Raw genomic sequence first — 20144 nt, 5'->3', positions numbered from 1 at the left:
CACGTTTGTTTGAGTTATATTGAACTATTTTAATTGAACTAGTAACGGAGATATTAAAAAAAACCCGAATCAAACGTTAATTGTATAAAACAATTTATTGGTGAAATATTGTCGAAATAAATCGCGTTTTGTTTTTTTAATTTCGTAATTGTTTTTGACGTTAAGTTACGCTTAAAATTGATTCGTTAAAATGTTTCACCACCAATTAAGCCATAGTTAGCAACTACGAAATTATACAAGCAAAGATTGATTAGTTTTATTAATATGTACATGCGTATTTATAGACATAGGACTAATCTATAGTAGGTGTCGTGATATCGCAGGCACTGATATACTTCAGAATATCGATAAACGATTTGCCGTAATTAGTTTTATCAACTGCCCTGCCATCCAAAAATAGTAATAGACCAATACTTCTATAAGTATATCTTGAGATGTATTTATAATATGTATATTTATGCTTCTGTATTTAAAACATGTTTGAACAGGATCAGTCAAAATTAGGATTGCTAATATCTTTGATATTTGCTTACTTATGTATCATTGATAAAAAATATTTTACGTTGTCTATATATTTTATATATGTAATATTTAATATGATATTATTTCCCAAAATGCAATCAGACGGAAACGTACTTCAACGAAATATACAGCTGGCGATATTATGTGAGTATAAATTGGCAATTTGTGTCTCAAAAGGAGAGGAGAAATCATTCGTTCTTTTTTGTTTGTACGTTCTGGATGGTTCCAAATTCAAATGCATAGTTCCTTTTTTAATTTTGTAAACGATTTTATTTTTAGAACATTTATTTAGTATCGTATAAACCAATTCAATTTTAAGTATTTTCCCAAAAGATATTACTTAAGTAAAAGTTACGTATTTGTGTTAATTTACACAATAAATTACATTTATTTATTACTTTATATAAAAAGAATATTTAGTATAGCAGTGACCCATTGAAGATGTGTCATTCAAGGCAAGAAAAAAAAATAAAATTTTAACAGATTAATTTAAATAAGATTTTCAATAAATATGCATCTACTTCGTTCGTTATCTATTGTTAGATATATTTTGTGCTACCTATATCTTATTTTAGTTTAATTGATTAAAATGTATTTTGTCCAGTATTATAAAGAAATAAGGGATAATCTGAATACGACTTGATCCAATTTAAAAAAAAATAGAAAGCTACAATATTCCTGAGTGCTTATAGGATGTAATTTTTTATATATATTTATTTATGTATTATTTGCAACTGTAAATAAGCCGGGTCGTTTCTCTAGTATGTTATAGGGCTCGCCCTAAATACGCACGTTTCGTAACCAAGTATTTATCGGGCTGTAAAATGACGCGAAATAAAATTTCGTTGTAATCGCATTTCGTGTGATTCCATTTAACATTTCTCGCTATTAAAACCTTAATGACCTTTAATAATATGTATAAAGTTAATTAAAATGCTTTCATGTTGGTTATATTTTTATTCCATTTTTGCATGACTAAATTAATAATTGGCGAAAACTTTTGTTCGCTTTCGACGCAATACGTTTGATGTGAAATAATATTAAGTATCATTAAAATCAAATTAAAATATCCTTTTATACGAGCACAATTGTATCTTCAATTTCACAAGATTAATTTAACTGTAATTCTACTATTGGTTCCGAGTGATATGTTTCGTTATATACAGCCTTTGCACACTTTGTATCATTTTCATTAGAGTTATTATTTGAGACGACCTCTGTGGTCGAGTAGTGAGTATGAAGGTTTTCATGGGTACGATTGTACCCATGAACCACCCACTCCGATGTCCCGGGTTCGATTCTCAACCGAGTCGATGTAGAAAATGTTAATTATTTTTCTATGGTATCTTGCGTCTGGATGTTTGAGGTACCGACGTTATATCTGATTTTCCATAACATAAGTGCTTTAGCTACTTACATTTGGATCAGAGTAATGTATGTGATGTTGTCCAATATAGTACGTAATGAACAAAATAATAAAATAATATTTATTAGTTATTAAGTATGCCTAGCAAAATATGATATACTATTTTCTAAAATAAAGGTAGCCTTAGTTACTCTAATAATTTCAACTACCTACTAGAAAACTTTGGTCCAGTCATCTTTGTGATTAAACGAAACAAACAGATAACATTTTTTATTTTAAAGTTGTAACGCAGATATTTTTGCATTAAAAAGATGTACAATTATAGATTATATAAATGATTTGTATGTCAGGTTTCAAATTGTTTTAAAGTTACGAAACGCAAGTTCTAACGAGGAGAACTTACACAAACTAAGTACGTATACCTAAAAGACGAAATGTGGAATACATTTCGTCTTTTACGAAAATATTATAATTGGCTTATATTATATAAAACAAACAATGTCAGCCTCCTTACATGGACTGACGTTCTGGTGTGCGTACGGGCACCCAACGGACGCGACTAACGCAAGACCAGCTTTTATGTAGATTTCGTCCAGAAGTGATTAAAATATAAATACCTAATGTGTTGGAAATTATGAGTATATTAATATAAAACATGCATTCTAGTGCTACAAAATATCGAATGAACCAAGAAATATCTGTAACAATGGCGTTAACAGATCCACTGCTCTTTACAAGCCACTATAAACAATTTTACGATTCCTCCTGCGATTGCGACCAAGTGAGAATTTTATTTCCACCAACAAAACTCAAATTAGCAATTTTAGAAGACATTTTTTTACCTGGGGTATTAAATTTTTTCCGTTATAATATTTTATTTTATACTTCTACTGGTGTAGTTTGTGTTCCAACTACTTATTGGTTGTAGCAAAAGAAATACTTTATATTGCTGTGTACCCGGGAACAGTAAAATCAGCAAATGAGTCAAGAGATAACGTCTTAAACCTATAATAAAAATTAATCTTCTGCATATCTTAGCAACAATATTAGGTATTGTTTTTTAACGATAGTGAAGATTATATCTGATGAGTTAGACGGAAAGTTATAAATCATGTGTTAGTATTTAAATTAGTCAAACCTTATACAAAGATTATGAACTATAGATAAACAACGATTGCAAAATTAGTAAAAAAAATTAAATGCAACGGTCGGATGAGGCCATTATATGACCTAAAGCTACAAATGTATATCTATAATTTTAGAAAAAAAGTACAAAATATTTATTAATTGCTTCGTAGTCGTATGTCAAATATATATGTCATGATATTAAAATGTGTCAATAGATTTAAAATATTCAAATAAAGTTGAAACGGTAAACTATTTAGTGAAACAAAACGAACCGTGAATCTGATCTGATTGGTGACCGAACGTGAATGATTTAGTCAATGTACAGATCCGATAAGCCTTAGCTTTTTTTTTTAATTTTCTGTTTTCGCTTTTACACGAATACTCCTGATCTGAAGTCTGATTGAATAACGTATAGATTAAAAAATGTTTTAATGTAAACTTTGACATTGACATCAAATTGTCGAATAATATGCTACTGTCATTAATTTTTTTTTATTTCGTTTACTCTGTTCGAGTTTCCACCAACCCGCATTGGAACAGAGTGGTGGAATATGTTCCAAACCTTCTCCTCAAAGGGAGAGGAGCCCTTTAGCCCAGCAGTGGGAATTTACAGGCTGTTGTTGTTGTACTCTGTTCGATATGGCCGAAGATCTACGACTAAACGACCATCCATCCACAAAATATACATATACTTATATGTATATTTTTGAAAAATATAAGAAAAAAATATGTTATGAAATTTGAAAATTGTAATGATAAATCAACAAAATATTCGCGCGATTCGGCGGGAAACCCCTAGTTTTATAATATATGGCTATTAAAATGTTAATTTTGCCTTAATGAAAGTGGGTTTAGTGCGGTGCGTACGTAAACTGGGATTACGGGGGAAGCACTTTTTACTGCCTTGCCCTGATTCCGCTTAGTTACGGCAGTGGTTTTATTCCGGATAAGTTTTAGTAGTCTTCAGTATACTTACTCAATTTTTTAATGCGCACTACATTACTGAAATAAACTTTTGAGTTATAAATAAGATGATGATAAGATTTATGTGCACATAAAAGCACCTTTAAATCATCATGTTGTTATTTTGAATTAAATGTAAAGCTATCACGATTGGGAAAGTAGATTCTACCGAGAAGAACTGATAAGAAACTGTAAAACAAAAAAAAAAAAAAAATTAAATTTTATAGTAAAATATATTTTTAAGTAACAATTCGAGTTGTAAGCGTGGACTATAAAACAATATACGAATATTATTTAATTTATATAATATAAACGAATAGAATATTAATTAATTTTCATTCAGCACGAATAATTTAATCCTTATTACTTATTGTATTTAATCAACTTGCCAACGTGTACTTTAATTGGTAGAAATTAGTTACCACTAGATGGTTGACCACTTGATGGTTCTTTTCGGTAAAATCTAAATTTCGAATCGGCACGCGGCGGTATATTGAAATATCAAGATGGCAATCGACACATTACAACTGTTTAATCATTATATAAAGAAAATCAAGTAAGTAAAAGTAAAGTAACAGCCTGTAAATTTCCCACTGCTGAGATAAGGCCTACTCTTCCATTAAGGAGAGGGTTTGGAACATATTCGCTGTTCCAATGCGGGTTGTGGAATGCACATGTGGCAGAATTTCGATGAAATTCTGAAATGAAACATGCAGGTTTTCTCACGATGTTTTCCTTCACCGCCGAGCACGAGATGAATTATAAACACAAATTAAGCACATATATATAGCGGTGCTTGCCTGGGTTTGAACCTGCAATCATCGGTTAAGATGCACGCGTTCTAACCTCTGGGCCATCTCAGCTCAAGAAGAAAATCAATATCATTAAAATATACAATAATAGGAAATTTGCATATCATTATTATAGTTTCAAGTTATAAGATTCCGTCTTAAGGTAGTCAAAGAGATAGTCGTCGGGTGTATCAGAAAACATATCATTATACTGAGATGGCCATTTAAAAAAAAAATGAAGCAAAATAATAAAGAATTCGGGGTAAACAGCTAGTCCATCGTTAATTTCGTCTGATACGATCTTTATATATATTTAAAGTATAATTAGGGCAAAAAATGTTTGTATCAAAGCATACACTTCTATTATTAAAATGTAGTATATTATTTATGTTTCGACTCTTGGATTTTCATTACTTAAATCAAGGTCACGCTGAATTGAAACCAGACCATAGAAAATATACTATCAGAAGTGGCATGATTGTACAAAAGTTTATTTGATTTATTATACGAATTATGAAATTAATATTAATTGTGAATATCTTGTAAATGATAATATCGTCTATATGCTATCATTTGATTGTTAATTAGAAAATGTGTTTTTGACTTTTTTATTGCCTTTGTAGCGATAGAGCTGGCATAAAAATTTATTTGATGTAATTTATAATTACTTATGTTTTTCTTTAATTTGAAGCGATTTATTCATTTTATCAATACAAATTTCAAGATTATTTTTTTGTTTAGATCGTGTCTCAAAACAGACGGATAAAATTTACTACCCAACTGAACGTGAAAGCTATGTTTGACACTCGCGAAAAGTAATTCTTTTTATATACATGTGTTGCACACTATTTATTTTTGGTTCTCAGCTTTGACGATCTATCTAGACATATAGTAATCTAAACCAATCGCATTCAGGTATAACATTGGGAAGAATATCTAAAATTAGACTCCTGTATTCAAATACAATAGATTTATTATTGAAAAAGAAAAGTTTTCGCTTCTTCGCTCGCGTTTTACGGTTTTGGTTTTCAAGTGTTAGGCAAAAAAGTGACCTAGACCTTTCTTGGAATTCAAGTTAGCTTCGTACCAAATTTCATCAAAATCGGTTCAGTGGTTTGGTCGTAAAAGAGCTACAGACAGACAGAGTTACTTTCACATTTATAATATTAATAAAGATGACACTTTGCTTCTATCTTATTCAATACATGCTATTCCTTATATATAGTAAGTACTCGAGCTAGAACCGACTTACTTAATGAGGCGACGACTTGCCCGCAAACGCGACAGGAGGTTCCACTCCTAATGAAGTTTATGCCAAACGACTCGTTACTTAGGAAATAGCTTGCCATGTTAGTCTGGGCGTTTAATAGAGATTAGTGATACATTGTGCTCAAAACTAAATTTCAACTATACTTACGTTAAACTTAAAAATTGGAGACGATTTCATTATCGTTTTATCATTATATAGTATAAAACAAAGTCACTTGCCACTGCCTCTATGTATGATTAAATTTTTAAAATTACGCAACGGATTTTAATGAGATTTTTTTAATAGAAAGTGATTTGAGAGGAAGGTTTTTGTATATAATCCATGGACAAGTAAAGTAAAGACACATTGATATTTTTAGAAGTTTCTAATGTGATGTCGTAAATAAAAATTGTAGTATATTTAGTATTAGTATTTAGTATTGAACGGGTGCAATACTGATAAAAATACACTCACGGGTAATGGTATAAAAATATAAACGCAATATTGAATTATTATAAGTATTTGAATAAAAACAGATAGTATATAATTATACTATTAACGCCATCTTTTAAAATTTACAGGAACTATATTTTTTATTATCAACCAATATGGAATGCATGTCATGTTATGCGTTACTTAGCGCAGAAAGCACTAGTGCTAGGCTAATTGATCGTTTATTAAACTTATATAAACATTTTTAAATCAATGTAACGATATTTCAATAGTATTCCAAACGCGATAACAACTTTGGAAAGCTGAGCTCGGAAAATTAATTAAACAAAAAAATGAATTGAAGAGCTCTTTTACAATACAAGAGCAAATCGAACTCTATTTTAAACCAATCGAATACTTTGGAAATATTTCTTAAATAATTGCCGTAAGAGAGTTATTTTCAATCAGAATTATTATAAGATAATAATGTCGTATATGTCTACAGGGAGAAGCACCGGATACAGAAATAGGACGAGTCTTCGTTAACGATCCTGATGATTGGGACCTACCGGACAAGCGGTTTATGTGGTTGCCGTCTTACGAACAGAGGAGCCCCTACTTCGATGTCCACAGTAACACGGGCATGATAACCATGAAAGAGGGAACGCCCAATGGAACTTACTTGCTACGATTCAATGTAAGTATATACAAATGAAAAGTAGCGTTGGCAAAACAGTTCTACTAACAATTTTTCATTTGTATCCTTTCTTTGTGTAAAATTTTTTAACGACTTTTGGTAACATAAATACTTTTTCTCGTTGCTGAAATCTCGCGAATTCATAATTCCGCTCCAGAAGCTACAAAATTTCTCATTCAGACCGTCAAAAATATCGTTCATATTAAATTTTTTGAAATCTTAACCTTATCTTTATCGTCGAAAAATTAATAAAGTCTGAAAAGAGTTCAGCGACTCCCGTTCTATTTATGTTTGCAGTTCTCTGGGGTTTGAAGTTGTGGGGAAGTTAATAATTAAATGTTAAGCACTCGCCGCGTGACCTGACCGACTGAGCTATGAGGTCTAGGTGGAACGTGCCTATTTCTATTCTAACTCCGTATAAATTGTTGGCGATTTAATTTAGTTTGAACAAGCCGATTCGCTTTTGATTATATTTATACGGTTGTCGCAATGCGTTGTTTGTCTGAGTTAATTTGAAATTATATTGAGTTGAGAAACAATTTCATATACGTATAATTTAGTAACGTCAACAAAACAAGTTCGTGATTATTGGTCACAATGATCTTCATCTATATAATTTATAATTATTAAGATTATTTTGAACATTTTTAAAGGTGACAGAAGAAAACGAACCGCTCGTGCCCTTCCACAGTGTGGAGGCGACAGTGAACGTGACAATAAAGGAGATACCGGAGGAAGCGGTCGACAAATCCGGATCGATCCGCTTCGTGAACGTCACCGCTGAAGAGTTTATTATTCCTGAAGCAGATGTAAGTAAACAAGTGTCACTTATCCTCTTACTGACAGCGTCTTTTGTACGCGGATTCGAAGAGTGCAACGTACATTCAGAATATCCGGTATATTCTGAATGTACGTTGCACTCTTGTTGTTCTCTTGAAATTTTTTATTATTTCCTATGTGAATATTTTACGTTTAGTCTTAAAATTTTCCTTAAGAAAATATTTGAAATACAAACCGTGGCTTTCATGGTCTGACCTCGTTAAATATATTTAAATTAAATGTTTAACTTGTTATGTAAAGTTATGTTGAACACTGAAAATGTTCTAAATATAAGTCTAAGCATAAAATCTTTGAAACTAAGTAAATGAATCTTAAATCTTAACTCCGGTCTTTATTAGAAATGCATTCACACATGTAACCGCAAGCCTCAAAGATGGAGGCTCCTTTGAGGTTTTTACTTGAAATGTTTTGGATAATATCCAAGCCAAAATTATGTATATACTGCAGTATAATGTTGTAAATTTCGAGTGAACACAGCTTCATAAACGCACTAAGAGTTAAACATATCCTCACTTGGGAAGCATAACCGTCATAGTCTATTAAGTTATTTAAACTTTGTACTCATTATAACAGAGCTCTAAGAGATTACAAGATTAGACTGTATACATCCATTTGTATCTTAAACACCCAACTGGGTATTATACGGGGCCTGCCCTGAGTTGTACTATAAATAATGATAATAATATAATAGGGGTTTGCATATGCGGACAAAGTAGGATTTAACAGCTTTCGCCGGTTAACGTCAGAAGCATAAAAGATACCATTTCAGGGATTTAAAGGCGTCTGAAATGCATTCATTTGTTATTATAAATATGTATATTGAAAAAGAGTAACTACTGAGTTTCTTGCCGGTTCTTCTCGGTAGCATCTACTTTCTGAACCGGTGGTAGCTTCACTTAATTTTTAAATGACGATTCAAAAGTGCTTGTAAAAGCCCACTTGAATAAAGTATACTTTGATTTTTGATTCTAATGCAATGATTACAAAAATTCAGCAACTTTATGATATTTTAATGACGTAAAGGAAGAAGTGATTTATAAAATTGTACGAGGAAAAATCCAAACAACTACGGAACTCAACATTTTGCGTAGCCTGACAAGTTCACGATCGGAAGAAATACCTAAAGGATAAATTCTTATTCGAATCGAATGAAAACTTTATTGGAATATAAATAAGGTTCAAATTCTAATAAATATACGAATCCTTTTAATATTAAGCCGAAACTTGTTCAGTAGAAAGTTTATTATTAGGTTGCGGGGTAACATTCCAAGGTCAACTGAAGTTACGGGTCTCAAGTGATTGTCGGCGAGTTTGATATCAATGCATTAACATGATCTTAATAAATCCCTTATTAAACTGTGTTAAATACATTTCATCCTGGTAACAATTAGAATCGAATATCGTATGAAAATTATGCAATATATTTCAAGTAAATTAATTTTCTTATAGAAGAGATTACTTCGGACTTTCGAACTATTTATAAATTATTTAATCTTAGTTTCTCATCAACAACTTCATATGCGAGTGCTTTGAGCGCGGCTGAAGCTGAAACTTGTGTTTCACAATTGTTCTCATCCGAAGAATTAATAAAATAGGACAGAGAAAAGTTATAAATGAAAGTCCATAAGTTTATTGTATATTGTTTATAAATACATGGATATTTTTGTATCACATATAATTTTAAGTGACATATATTTGATTTTTAATGTATTGTACAACATAATTTAAGTAATTATCTGCAATATAAATTTGTAAATGTATTTTAAGATGTAATACAAAATACTATATCTATCTCCTTTCAACAGGGCACGAGTAAAAAGGACAAACTACACCGTCGCCTATCAGAACTCTATAACAAGTCAATGGATAATGTTGACGTTTTCACGGTATTCAGCAAGCTGACAGTCAAGGACGCGTTTTTGGACGTCCGGTTCTCAGCTCACGGATCGCCGTACTTTGAAGCCGAGAAACTAGATAGTATGGTTATCGGGATACAGGAAAAGGTAAGTCAAAAATACATGTTTTATTTCTTCTAAAAAACAAATGACATCACACACAGATTTAAGTGACGGACTAGTACGATAGTGTCATAGTTAGTATTAAACATATATTTCTATTGCTTAAACTGTGGACTATATTCTATATCCATAGCCTAGCTCAATACATATTCTACCCCCAAACAACAATAGTGCTGTTCTGTTTCGATTGCAAGGGTGAGTCAGTGTGATTAAAAGCACAAGGACGTAACATCTTAGAAAATAAGATGTTAAGTTGTCATTATTAAAACGAGAACAAATACATAATTTTCACCGTAATTTATTTTTTTATTAAGTGAAATTCTTAACGTAAATACTTATACAAAAAAAAAAAATTTGCTATGAGAACTTACGTCCTTCTTAAAACGAATAAGTCGTTATGAATTCACAAAGGCATTTCCAAATTAAGGATTTCTTTCGTTAAAATGTGACATATCCGTCTTGTATTGTAACCTTATAGCGATTTAATCTTGACGAATTGTTGGAGCGTATTTGAAAAAGTATTTTAATGCGCAGTTGCTTCGGAGTTTTTAACTCGTACGGTTAAATCGGTGCTAGGGTTCGTTCTAATGACCTCGTTAGCAATACAGGATGTATAAAGCGACCACTACACTAGGCAGATACGGATTATCCACAATTAAACATTTACTGCGAATGGGAAGGAAAAATCGCTAATAATACACTAGAAAGAAAGAAAGAAAGAAAGAATTTTTATTTGTAAGCATCGTGTTGATACATCAGTGACATAAAAAATACAACAAAAAAAAAAAAACAAAAACTTAAAATAACAATACAATTAAATAATATCTAAGAAAGATTTTAAAAAGAGGCATAAATAAATAAAAACAAAATGCTGCCTACATAGCACTACGATGCCACAAAAAGGGAAATCACTCAGCATTTGCTGTCGGCCTAGGAATTTCACACACACAAAAAAAAAAAAAAATTAACGATTTAAATTATATAGTTTTTTTTTTTTTTTCTATACTTAAATTAAAATACGATTCGTACTATGTGTGAAATTCGCAAAGACGGCAGCACTGATTTTCAGTGATCACCTTATTTCCGTACGTCAAGTGAACGACATTGACAGTGTTTATGTACAATTAAGTTCAGTAAAAATAGTAAAACGACGTAAATATCTTTAAAAGTTTTATTAAAACGTTATATAAATTGTGACTACATATTTACAGTGTTAGTGATATCTAAAATAAAGTGATAAGTGCTGCAAATACAAAAATATAATTTAGCGTACAGTGGAAAGTTAACTTGTACCCACAAACAATTAAATTAAATATAATACTAGGTTAAAGTGTTTAATAGCCAGAAAAGTTCATATAAAATAGTAATAAACCTGGACACTTAAGAATCAATTACAATTAAGTATAGCGATATAAAACTAAATTAAATTAAAATAATTTTACAAAATACTATTAATTATTATAAGTGCCATCTAGCATCCATATTCATAATTGCCTTGTTGATATTAACGCAGCGTTATGACGAATAAGTGCAATCATTGCGGTAAATACCTCGCAATAATAGATGGCGCGAAGTGTAGCAAATGCGCTATGCTTTATCATAGAATGTGCGTTAATATAAAGCCGGGAGACACTATTCCCAAGAAAATACTGTGCAACAATTGCAAAGTAGGAACGAAGCGTACTACCCCTGCGAGCGCCAGTAGCCATCCCTCTCCCAGCTCAGATACAGAAAATGCAGAGGACAATTTCACAGATGCTGATGAAAATAACTCTGAAAAGTCCCTCGCTCATGAGATAAGGCTGTTGCGATTGGAATTTTCTTCGGTAACCAGGGAGCTGTCGCGGCTTAGTACGACTATATCCGAATTTAATAAACGGGTGGACAGCGTCGAGAAACGCTTAGATAATTTAGAAAAAATTAATCAGGAGCGACACTCGGAAATTGTCGATAAAAATGCGACCGAAACAATTGCCCAACTGCGATCCGAATTGAATGACCGTGACCAAGAGAACCTGCTAAATGATATTGAAATCTCGGGTTTAGAGGAGAAAAATGGCGAAAATCCAACCAATATAGTAGTTTTAATTTCAAAAAAAATTGGGGTGCCACTGGAGGAACATGACATCGTCAGCGCTGAGCGTTGGGGCCCGCGCCGTATAATAGCCGATCACAGCAGCCAAACTCGGCCGCGGCCAATTGTCGTGCGTCTCGCTCGGCGCGCCGTCCGCGACGAAATGCTACGAGCCGCGCGCGTGCGCCGCGGCTGTGACTCATCGGGAATCGTCGAGTCGGTGCCTAAGCGGTTTTATGTTAACGAGCGTCTCACTCCGATGAATCGCCATATATTTTATAAAACACGCGAATTAGGTCGACGCGATGGATGGCGATATATCTGGACACGAGGAGGACGCATTTACGCCCGTCGCAGCGGAGACTCCGAAACTCGTCGTATACGCACGTTGAGCGACACAATTAAGTTTTTTGGAGACAATACCGTTTGATTTTGAGCTCATATAAGATTAGTTTATTAGATAAATTTAAAGAATATATCATACATGTAAAAATAAAATTAATTCGCAAGCAGGTTAAATTAATTTCTAATATTTATTTAAAGTGTATTATATTTTATATAATTAAGTTTTCACTTTGTGGCAGTATCATACTTCTAAATAGTAATTGTAACGATGTATTATTATTATATTTAATTATATTATTTGCTTTTAAAAGTAATATATGTAACAATTATTGTGAGATGCCGAATGTAATATGTAAAAGTAAACTTCATACGAGTATAGCGTATATTTTGGAACTCATGTATCGTTCACAGTTAGCCAGTATAATATACATATTTGATTTTTTAATATATTATATACATGCGTAAAATGAATAAGTCAAAAAAATTACGAATTGGCTTTCTGAATCCTGGCTCACTTGGTACTGGTCATGATGAGTTTTTATATGCAATGGATCGCCACAACGTCGATATCATGGCATTAAATGAGACTTACAGACTACACATCGCACCAACGTGACTAACGTGAAATAGTTACAAAAAAATGTTTCACCCCATTCATGGCAATTGATACATTGAAATTTTATTTTTTTTATATCTAAATGAATTCATACATATATATGCAAAGTAGTATTACATATATAAAGAAGTAGTAACTTAAAAACAAAATGATTAATTTTCTTTCATTTTTATTCAAACTTGTTCTAACTAGACTTAACGATATAAGTATCGTTCATTGATCAGTTATTCTACAGGTAAATAGCACTACCTTGTATTTGTGTTATGTCTCAAACTTAAATGGATGATTAAACCAGAGTTACAGCCTAACATTTTGTTTCAATCTTCTAAATATATAAAACTTAAAGGTTACTGACTGACATAGTTATCTATCAACGCATAGCCCGAACCACTGGACGGATCGGGCTGAAATTTGGCATGCAGTCAGATTTTATGACGTAGGCGTCCACTAAGAAAGGATTTTAATAAATTCCACCCCTATGGGGAAAAAATCGGGATGAAAATTTGTATAAATCTTCTTAGGATTTCGACTGATTGAATTGAAATTAAAGATTGGAGCTACTATGATCCCTTATTTTATCCCTCAAGATATATAAGATACTCCACAAGAGGCGATTTTTTGTGCCTTAAATATGACAACCAATATTAATACGCTTGCGAATCCGCGGGCGATTAGTACTACACAAATTTCTTGTTAAATTTTAATATAATAATTAAAAAATACCTTCTTAGCTGGAAGAGGAACTCCAAGCGAAAATCTACATGGTGAAGATAGACGAGTGTTTGATAGAAAAGGAACAGTGTGAAGACTCTTGCCGTAATATCCTGATGAAGAACAATGTCCCGCTCTCCGTGTACACGAACACAACCAGTTTCGTCGGTGTCTCCGCCAGAGTGGAGTCTGAGTGCACTTGTGACGTTGAAGAACCGCTCGTCTGCTTGAATGGAGGTAAATTAGTCCGAATTACCTTCTAGACGTAATTGATGTCCGTTTATTATCTTTGATGGGCATTAAATGATTTCATCGCAATATACTTTATGAAAGATTTTTTTTATTTTTAACTGTGTTCTATCTATCTACAATTGCCAAATCACTGCCAAAAAAGGCTAGTTTGGATACCACATGGACCAAATTTTGACGCAATTTTTTCACAATCGAATAAATACATAATAAATACACTCATGGTTGATAAAAGTAATTCATGTCCCTAATTAATAATTACTTAAGATTTCTCTGCATTACATTTTGATCTAAAATGAACATCAATTAAGTGAGTCTTTTTTCTTCTAAGGTACCCCATTCGCTGACAAATGTGAGTGCCCAGAAGGCTGGAACGGACCTCACTGCGAACAGACAAGCATAGCGTTCCACGGCGACGGCTGGGCTATGTACCCGGCCCCGCCAGCTTGTCACGAAGGGCACGTCACGCTCACCGTGACTTCACACACGAGCAACAGTCTCATATTCTACTTGGGACCTTTGAAATACAACCCACTTTTGGATGTACAAGGTAAGTCTTTATATTTAAAAAGTGTTAATAAAGAGTAAGATTTCTATATATGTGTGAGGATATCGTCCTGATCAATTTCTCATACAGCTTTAATATACAGGACATATAATAGTGCACGATTGACAGGTGATTGACCTCTCTATGTCCAATTTCGATAAGACATCAAATCCGCCACATCGGATACGGAACCAACAGCTTTACATGCATTTTGAGGTATGGGAGTGTGCCTACACATTTCAAGATTCCATACTCTGAACTGTCACTAAAATTTTTCTATAGAAATAATCAAAATATTTGTACTGGCAAAACCTTGGGTTTGAACCCATAATCTCACAGTGTCTGCAACGATTTGAAATTTGAATCCAAACCCCCCCCTCGATTTTAGACTATAACATATTTATGTCACCATAATATTTACGTTTAAAATCTAAAAAAAAGCCCGTAACAAATTAATTATGTAAAATGTTGCTGCTTTTTATTTTTGTAAAGTAATTATTTACATGGAAATAAAATTATTTATAAATAATTATCAATTTTGAAAATGTAAAATTACATTAATATTCTCATAATCAAAATCATTCTACCAAATACAACTTTATTACCACTGTCGTGTAAAATAAAAAAAAATATAACGTTTAAAATATCACGCGTTTATATTCCAAGAAACATAGATTTATGTTTAAAAACATGAGCCCTCCTTTAAAAAATATATTCTATTCTTAATACACTTCTATAGTATGAATCCTTATCTCATTGTCTCTTCCATATTTTAAGTCTCTGTCCTGTAGTATTAAAATTGGCTACATTTACGGTATTCTAATATTTTTTACACCCACGTAATGTCTTTGTTCCTTTTCAAGTAACTTAAGACGCTTTATTAATATTACTCTTTTCATTACAAAGAACAATATAAATTATTAACTATGTACAAAGAGTAAACTTGTTGAATAATGAATTTCTAAACGAAATGTTATTTTTCAAATTTCGAACGATAAAATGTTTTTAAATTTCCGAACAAGCATAGATTTGTACGAGAATATAATGGCAACATTTTAAAGTATCGTTTAGAAACGATTTTCTAATCGAGCGGTTTTCTTTGATATCAGTAGAGTAATAATGAAACAATTGTTGTCAAAGGATAGCCGATCTATCTTTTTTAAATTTGAACAGAAATTAATAACATTAATATAATCAATCAGTAACGACTAATATAATGAAGCTATATGTCAGTTTTTTTATCATAAACTAGCTATATGAATTTAACAAAAAATAAAATATTATTGTAGCCTAAGTTACTCCCTATTATATCAGCTATTCCAGAGATTAGTCGGAACAAACAGACAGACAGACCGACAAAAATTGTAAAAAATGTTATTTTGATAAATATACCGTGTATACAAATATATGCATTGAATAAAAAAGGGCTATATTAATATTACAAACAGACACTCCAATTTTATTATATGTATAGATAATAATAATATGTAACATTATAAATAATTGTAAACATTAAAATTTTCAGACACGTTTACAGACAAAAAAAGCGTAGCATACATAACGTCTTAACAAAGTTGCACTTACGTCTCATGGTCCCAATAAAACTGAACCTTACAAAAATAAGCTCCTTATATACAGAAATGTATAGCATTGTACATTGTATATAGGTAATATATCAAAATTGTGTTTTTATAGCAAATTTAGGTGGACATATTGTAGCTAGCTTTATGAAATAAAAATAAATAAATAATAAAATACAGTAAGACAAATTGTCGTCTAGACCACTAATACTACTTGCTTAGTCGGATAAGAACCCGTTATCTTCGTTCAAAATCCTAGGCGTTCAATCCACTGAGCTGTCTGCGTTATATAATAAATATTATTCCATAATATTGAAACTAATTCATGATTCATGACTACATACTCATGACGCGATACACTTAAATAACTAATGTCACCCCAAAATTAACGTGAGCGAAGAATGGAGGCGGTACCTTTCGTGTTCGTTTTCGTATTTATGATTAATGGTTGCCTTAAGTAATCCAATAATACTATCTCATAAAGGAATCTATATTGTAGACTGCCATCACACCGTGGCATTTGCTGTGAACACGACGCTAATGACTAGATTAATAGAAGACGAATAATTTTATACGTATACATACGATACTAATAACCCACGGCTTTACTTGTGTTTTAACACGTTCTGCGTTACGAGGCGTTTAAGACCCCGTAACGTTTGAGAAAGTAAAACTCGATATGATGTGATCGAATTTTATTTCTTAAGTGCGTTACATGGTCTAGACGCCGTATTTAATAGGTTCACCATAGTATTCTGTTTGCAATAAGCATCATATAAAAAGTTTCAGCACTTTCCTAAGTAATTAAATAAAAAACAAACTTTCTTGTTATATTTTGAAGAATGTAATTCAGACGATAAAATAATAATGACTTTACCGAAATTTGACTAAATTATTTAATGTAATCAATTTACTAATAATAATTATTTTGTTGGATCATTGTCTACCAATCATCTGGAACAGATATTATGACATACTTCAACACTCTCTGTATTCTCTCTTTGGCATATACTGATATGTAAAATCAATCAATATTGAATCTAGGTAATACTTTAAAGAAATGCCACTACTAAGGCCGCCAGACATTTTTTTTATATATGATTAATTGTTGGACTTAGCTGACAACTAGTAGGGGGAAAAATAGACTTAATTCTGAAATTGGATCCGCCTCTGACCCCGAATGACATAGAATTGTCTGCAGTGATGTCACACTTTGACTCAGGACCTAGCCTTACAGCAGAACATGATTTTCATACTTTCTGTAGGACCAATTTTTTTTATGATGTTAGTGGCATAATCACTGCAAGTATATTTTCCACGTATGATTTGTACAAGTGGCATTATACGGCATATTATACGGCGGCATATATCAAGGTGCCGAATTCGAATCCCAAGTCGGGCCAAGTTTTTTTTTTATTATTTTGACACTTAGAACTAACTCTTCTTTCTAATAATTAAACGGTTGGGTTGGGTAAAAATCAATAAAGTTTGAGTCAATTATTATTAAAAAAACAAAATCATAAATCTTTGGTTCTAAGCATAATCATCTACCAGTAAATATGACACTTAAAGTTCAATAAATATCTTAAGAGTAATATACACTTGCACTTTGGCAAGGCATTCGCTAGCGAGCAAATATTTCTTCTGGCGTTGCCAAATTGGCAATACGGTTAAGTGGATTGCACACACTTGTCGCAACAGATACGTCAGTTAATTCGCGTCGAATACACTTAGGTTCACTAAATTCGATCAGAAAAGTCCTGATTTAAACTTGCTGGTAATGTCAAAAAGTATTCCATTCTTTGTTTTCATAAGGCAATTTTTGAGACATTAATTCATTTTTTATTTATCCGTTAAGACTCATTAAAGTGTAAATAAAAAAAAAAACAAATGGAAGCTATAAAAACATTAGTCTTGGTACTTTAGTCAAGTTATTTTAGTTCTTTTTCATCTTATCGACAATTCCTAGAATGCATAACAATGTCCGGTGCAATTATAACCTTAGAACGACAATCGGACGAACAGCTCAAAAGATCTATGACTTGCAACGTTTGGGTCTTTTAAAATGTCTCTTGCGAATTGCTCTTAATGTTTAAGATCACCTATAAAAAATGGCAAATTTTTATGTCTGTATTTTTATTAAAAGTGAAAATACATCTGTAATGAGACGTATAAACAAAAGTAAAAGAAAAGATATCCAAAACATTTTCGACGTGCCTTCAAACACGCGGACTAAGATGTAACTACACGCTGTAATCGCCAAACCATTTACATATAACAAAATGTGTAAAAAATGTCTCTGATATTGATAAAAGGAACACACTGTATTTAATGATAATATAACTCAAGATGCGTGTTGTGATATCCGACCAATACTTGATATTTGTCCAGTCCACGAACCAATCGTGTCTAATATTATATCGGCTATCCAGCCATGTAATACTAATGTTCATTGTTCGTACGTCAATAATAATTATTGGTACATAACACAAATCACCGGACGACACGTAATAATCAAAAATAAAATTTAATTGGTAGTTCCTATCGGTAATATTTACGAAAGTGCATTCAAATTGAAACATACAATATTGCATTGTATAACTAATAGAATTACAATGTAAAAATACGATACATTTCCGATAATACAAGAGCGGTAAAGTTAAAAGAGAGTTACACAAAATCTAGCATAATCTCACCTTTGTCGCTTTCAATCCTTCGGATAAAGTTGCTTACGTTTGCACAATGAAACTATTGGCAACCGACTTCAGTGAGCCAGGGAAGTATTTAAGTAAAATTGAGTTCGAGAAAGCTCGACATTGTCGACTTAACGATAAATATGTCAGAGTTGATCGGCGTAACAACTTGAATAATGATTTCCGACGAAAATCACAATTGTGGCCTGACGCATGCCCAGAGTTTTATTCTCCTATGAACTAATGAAACTTTAAGGAATGCTTGTGTGCTAAAGAATTCTCTAATGATATTAAACTAATGCTGATTTAGGCAGGCGGGATATTTTAAATTAAAGAAATAAATGAATTTGATATTGAAACCCATAATTGTGAAATTTGATAATCCACTGTTTTTCTTTCGCCGGTTGTTCTCAAGTGTCTATTTCCTAATCAATACCTAATACATTTTTGACAAAAAATAAGCAAGTGTAACGCTTCCATATTGAATAAAAAAGTAAAAGACTTACCATGAAATGAATTGAGGTATTTTTAATATTTAAGCAATGTTTGAACAGACCAAGATTTCATGAACTTTTACGAAGGCAAAATTCTTTAGGAAATATTCCACAGAAGTGTTTAAGAATTCATTGAAACTCTAAAATTTAAATAAATACTTCATGGAATCCTTTATAAAAAATAAAAAGCATTACGCGCTCTAAAATGATTAAATAAAAACATATCAGCTAGTTTTTTATAAATTAAGTGATCAGGAAATTTCCAATCTAACATAAAAGCCAGTCGAAGTATAAACAATTGACGTGCAAGCGTGTCCGCCTCTTTCCCTGGTCACTGTAATGATTTTTTAATGATCACGTAATGACTGACAGCCTGCACGGAGTTATGATTTATGAACGCGATGGTCGTGATAAAGTACCAACTTTTTCACACGGTTGCTTACTTTTCGTGGATTACACAATTATTTTAGGCTCGTTACTGTTTGTACTGCCTCGTTTTCAATGTTTGCACGTAATTAATACCTTCAAAAAGATAACACGGCTAAGGATTGTTGTTTCAGTTTGAAGTATATGTCGGTATATTGGGATCGTGTTACGTCATTAAAACAATGATATGGTACGACATGAATTCATAAGATGATAGACGTGAATTCTTCGTAATGATACGTGATATGTTTGCCGTTGTGTGTCAGTTTGGTGAAAGCGGCAATTTTATCGCGAAAAAATGTAATACGCTGTATGCTAAAATATCGTTTAAAATTTTGAAAATCGAATGTGATAAGTTATTTCGAAGCGCGAATACCTCCAATATTATTGTATCGCGTATCAT

The 20144-nt window shown here is 32.1% G+C and overlaps 1 protein-coding gene across 2 annotated transcripts in view; it reads left to right on the top strand.

The window, feature by feature from the left end:
* The window catches only part of LOC124538719 (DE-cadherin), a 178015-nt gene that overhangs the window by 151987 nt on the left and 5884 nt on the right, over positions 1 to 20144 (top strand). For both annotated transcript variants that reach the window (XM_047115873.1, XM_047115874.1), the window contains 5 exons: positions 6957 to 7148; positions 7802 to 7957; positions 9794 to 9991; positions 13773 to 13989; positions 14333 to 14551. In XM_047115873.1, coding sequence (XP_046971829.1) covers positions 6957 to 7148; positions 7802 to 7957; positions 9794 to 9991; positions 13773 to 13989; positions 14333 to 14551 — 982 coding nt within the window. The remainder of the gene's footprint in view (positions 1 to 6956; positions 7149 to 7801; positions 7958 to 9793; positions 9992 to 13772; positions 13990 to 14332; positions 14552 to 20144) is intronic.

This window comes from Vanessa cardui, chromosome 21, assembly GCF_905220365.1.
Source record: "Vanessa cardui chromosome 21, ilVanCard2.1, whole genome shotgun sequence".
In the NCBI taxonomy this organism is placed as follows: Eukaryota; Metazoa; Arthropoda; class Insecta; order Lepidoptera; family Nymphalidae; genus Vanessa; species Vanessa cardui.
This window is presented reverse-complemented; position numbering and strand designations above follow the sequence as displayed.